The sequence below is a fragment of the Octopus bimaculoides genome, chromosome 2 (genome assembly GCF_001194135.2).
Source record: "Octopus bimaculoides isolate UCB-OBI-ISO-001 chromosome 2, ASM119413v2, whole genome shotgun sequence".
Classification (NCBI taxonomy): domain Eukaryota; kingdom Metazoa; phylum Mollusca; class Cephalopoda; order Octopoda; family Octopodidae; genus Octopus; species Octopus bimaculoides.
In genome coordinates, this window is record NC_068982.1 from 91399946 (window position 1) to 91404802 (window position 4857).

Genomic DNA, 4857 nt, shown 5'->3' on the forward strand with positions numbered 1-4857 from the left:
ATAGTTAACACCATAATAATTTTACAAACTTCATATCCAAAAGGGATTTTCAACAAAATATTTACATGCTGTTTATAGCTTCATGTGTGCTTCTATACAAAAGTTGCTTTCATGTTTCCAAGTCTGGATACTGTTGGGATCAATATTGACTTGTTTGATCCCTGATTGAGCATATCTATAATTAGTTGTTCCAGACATGACTATCATTATTTCACATTGTTTTTTTTTGTTTTTTTTTGTGGGTGTGGTTATTGCTGCTTAATAGGCTTAAGGAAGTCTGTCCTTATTTATCATATTACACACTAAATTTCCACACCTAATTACATTTCTAAGGTAACAAAAGCTATCAAATACTTCTAGTGAGCTATCCAGGTATTTAAGAGAATCTATATCCAGTATTTTCATAGTACATATTGCTCCAATGCATCTGTCACATACATACATGTAAGGCATACTTTGTCTGTTAGTCTGTGTGTCCATAACTTACATATTGGGTACAGCTTATGAAGTTTATTCCTTTTCTGCATTTCAAGCAAGGCCATTTCCCTGAAGATTCCAGTACTCTGTCTTTCTTTGCTTAGTTTACCTTAAGACCTCTTAAGTCTAAGTTTAACTTACATGTATTGAATTATATGCACAGGTAGATAATTTCTGAAAATTCAGACATTGGCTATTTTTGTTACATTTGTCTTTTACAGCCATAGTCATGAAGTAGAACTGAACAGTGTTTTCAATTAATTATCTGTGTAAATTGTATTTATGCCCTGACACAATAGACCAAAGCTAGGTTTCAGCTTCTATACTCCAGTGTTTTAATCTTTCGAACCTGTAGATATCTTCATTGGAAGTAAACTACAAAGCCTGTTGATATTCCATTGATATTTGTTATTCACATTCCTGTACATTATATTGATAATTTTGATTGTATTGCAATCTTTTCAGATCCAAGATGAATTGCAGACAGTTCAAAAAGCTTACTCAGATTTACACCGACGTTTTGAAAAAGCAAAGACAATAATAGAAAGCTTGAAAAAGGTCAGTGATTTTTAAAAGGGTTCATTTGTATTTCCTCTCCCCCAACAATTTAACTGTATTATAATTAATTGTCACTGAATGTTTCTTTAATTTTTTTTTATTAGAATGAAGAAATGTTAAAGAACCATGTTAAGGATATGGTAGCAAAAATAAAAGAAGGAAAAGTGGCACTTGTCACACTGAAGAAAGAAAGTCAAGAAACTCAAGCTAAGTAAGTTATTAATCCGATAGCCACTACTGTCTCTGGTTGTATGTGTTTTTATATTTTGATGTAGGTTCACTCCCTGTTTTCCTCAGACAATTCCAAAAGTTGACTCATTTAATGTCAAAATAGGTTTTTACAGAAAAAATAATGCTTAAATATAATGAAGTTGACTTTTATTTATGCTGGACAGTATAATGCTTACTTTTCCTGTATAAATTTACTAAAACTGTTAAATGGTTAACTATTTTTTGAAGTCTGACATTCATGCTGGTAAACACGGTCTGGGCTATATTTTACATTGCTTGGAGTTTGCTTAACATTTTATTAAGTGTGAAAGGGATTAAAATTTCGACACTCCGTATCAAAGATTCCGACAAGAGGGCATGGTGGGGTATAAAGGAAGGGTACACTTCTGACAATATATTCCAGGAAAGCCCCCGAAATGGATCAAAGTTTGGAAAATTTGCAAAACAAATACTCTGTACTGCAGTGGGTTTAGTTTTTATACTGACAAAAGAGACAATGTTAGTCAGCCTAGAGTACAATGTGGTCTGGAATTTATTACATCCCTACCATGACCATGACTGTATAATATTTCTTGACCTTTTTGTAGTTTGGTCAAACTTGAGGTGGATTTAGAAGCTCTGACAACGTATACGTGTGCTACAGTAATTGCTAGTGGAAAAGAGCTGCTGTTGGATATAAAGAAAAAGCAAAGTTTAAAAAAAAAAAGAGGTGAAATAATCCAACGGCAGAAAGGAAATCTGCTAGCAGATAAATTTTTTATCTACTGGTGCACAACCATGTGTAGATGAAAATATTGTTTATATGTATGATTAGATTGTATAAATATTTTTCATTTTTACTTATTTACGTGTAATTTTAATTTGCCTATAAGGTGAGTGACAAGTTTTGATTTAATTTATATTGTAAATTTTTCTCATATATGCGCTTGTGTATTCATGTATGTGTGTGAGTTTTTCATTTAGTTAACGTAGTTAATTTTCTAGTTTTCTTCAAAAACTACCTTCACCTTTTCTTATGTGCATTAAATTCAACTGATAATCTAGTGATGTGCACGATTTTGATGAGCTATCTGAGTACTCTAGACATTATTCATCCAACTAGTTTCATATATTTGATGCATTTATAATCCCATATTGTTCTGTACCTGTTATTTGCACTGAGTGTATTGTGTTCTTGCTTACCTCCTACATATTGGTTTCAAATTTTGGCATTTGAACTCAGAACATAAAGACTGAAATGCTGCTAAGCATTCTCTTCAATGCAGTAATGATTCTGCCAGCTTGCTGCTTTAGGTTACATCCTATATATTGAGCAGGAGTACCTTCTGCATGACAACTGGGTTTTCTGTACTCCATTTGATAACTCATGTAACTCAGCACATTCTGTAATAAAAACCAATTATTGCAAATAGTCTCTCGGGGACAGCCAGTCTTAGGTTTCCATGTTATTGGGTTGAATAAATTGTGGTATGATTCAGTTTTTATTTGGAGTGACTGCATGGGTTAGGAGTCACACTCATATGCACCATTTTTGGCATGATTTGGTGCCCTTCCCAACACCAACCACTCTGTGGAGTACTTGCTACATTTTGTGATTACAGCAATAGAGAAATTGTCGTGTCTTCTCTACTCTGTTGTCTGTTTACCAATCACTTTGAGTATACTGGCTGCATTTATCATTACACTTGAGAGATTGAAAGTCATTGGGAGTAATTTTAGTGAAGACTAAGTGGTAGAGAACAAGGCAATGTCTTCATACCTTGTTTTAACATGGGGATTAAGTAAGAGATTTTTTTTTTTTTACCTGATCCTGATTGATAAATATAAAACGTATGTTTGGTTATTACATATGTTTTTCCAAACTAGCATGGTCTAGACGAATACATATTGTTGAAACATTGTTTTACAGCCAGATGGCCTTCCATCCTCTAAACCTTGTTTTCAAGTAGAACAGTTTTCACTCCACTCAACTTAGAAAGCACAGAACAACTGGTTAATTTGTTGGCAGGGAAATAAGAGTAGAAGATACTTGCCTAAAGTGCTGTGTTGTGTTTGCTTTACACACTTAAAGAATAAATGCTTAAAAGAAACTGATTCAAATTTTTTTTTTGTATTTTTACTTTTCAGCCTTGAAAAGGAAGTAGCAGCTTTGAAGAAGAAATTGACAATTGATACCTCATGCCTTGAAGCTTCAAGTAAACGCAAAGATATGAAAATTGCTGAACTACAAAATGAGCTTGAATTAAAGGTAAGTGTTAAGTTATTGCACCTTACCATGTACATCAGTTAGGCTGTTGAAGATGCCTCTATGCAACCCATAATTTTGTATTATGTTATAAGGGCATAAATTTGTAAAGGAAGTTAGATGCAGTTGATTAAATCAATACCAGTTTTTGTCTGATTCTTATTTTCTAAACTTGAGAGAACAAAGGAACTTAAAAGTACTACTATGTAACCCCAACTTTTCTATCCAATATTGTTTATTACTAAAAAAATTTTTTTTATTTTTCCTACTTTCAGAAAAATCAAATAAAAGAACTCACGAAAATATGTGATGATTTGATGGAGAAAGTAGGAGATGGTCATTGATGAAAACTTTGTTTTTATTTTCCATAACTGGATTTTTATGTTTTATATATTATGTACATTTTATATAAAATGTTATAAAAAATTGTCAGTGTTACTGGCAATTATCATCTTTACATATGAATGTGTATATATATATATATATATGTGAAATGTGTATGTGTGCATGCTTGCAATTATGCCTGGACTAATTTATCAAATATTTCCCTTGTGTGCAAAGATGAGGGGAGTCCTTTTCTATTTTAATGTAAATGAATAAATAAACCTGATCAAACTTAGTTGTTTTTTTAGCTTCATGAGATAAATGTGATATGATTGTGTATGGTGACAGTTGTAATTCTTCAAGCATCAACCATTTTATTCTTTTAAATTCATGTTCATATGCATTTCGTAAAAATAAAATGATTCATTTTTTATTTGAAATTCTTTTTCTTTTTTTGTGTGTGTGTGTTGAAATGTATAGATGAAATGGAGGTGATTATACTAAACTTTACTATGGATTATATCCATCCAAGTATACTTTTTTTTGTTTTTTTTGTTAGCATTTATTTTTAATGAACTAGAATTAAAAAAAAAAACAACTCATTATTAATTATCTGTTAAATATAATTGACATATACCCAGGTAAACTGAGTAATCCATATTAAGATTTCTGCCCTGTAATGTTGATAGAATGTCTTAGCTTGTATAAGTGTCATTGTGGAACCAATTCTGATAATGAAGATGGATTGACTAGTGTCAACCAAGATATGCATAGCCACACTCTCACATTATTGAACTAAAGAAATATAGATTATAAAAACACCTGCTATCTGATTTAGCATTCATTTTATCTATTTATCTAGTTCTTCCTTGCTATTCTTGTTTAGACAAGAAATGGGCTTGGCTGAAAAATAGATGATATATACTGGTTGCAGTTATGAATTAAGGTTCCTTTGACATATGAAATTTGAAGTAAGACAAATTGTGGTCATCCATACATGCAGACTTGTCCTTTACAGGTGC

At 31.7% G+C, this 4857-nt stretch overlaps 1 protein-coding gene across 1 annotated transcript in view; it reads left to right on the plus strand.

Annotated features, from left to right (window-relative positions):
* Nucleotides 1–4268, plus strand: part of LOC106870623 (uncharacterized) — a 29051-nt gene extending 24783 nt beyond the window's left edge. Inside the window, exons 13-16 of the mRNA XM_014916756.2 lie at nt 943–1035; nt 1140–1246; nt 3394–3514; nt 3787–4268. Coding sequence (XP_014772242.1) covers nt 943–1035; nt 1140–1246; nt 3394–3514; nt 3787–3855 — 390 coding nt within the window. The 3' untranslated portion in view covers nt 3856–4268. The remainder of the gene's footprint in view (nt 1–942; nt 1036–1139; nt 1247–3393; nt 3515–3786) is intronic.
* The last annotated feature ends 589 nt before the right edge of the window (nt 4269–4857 follow it).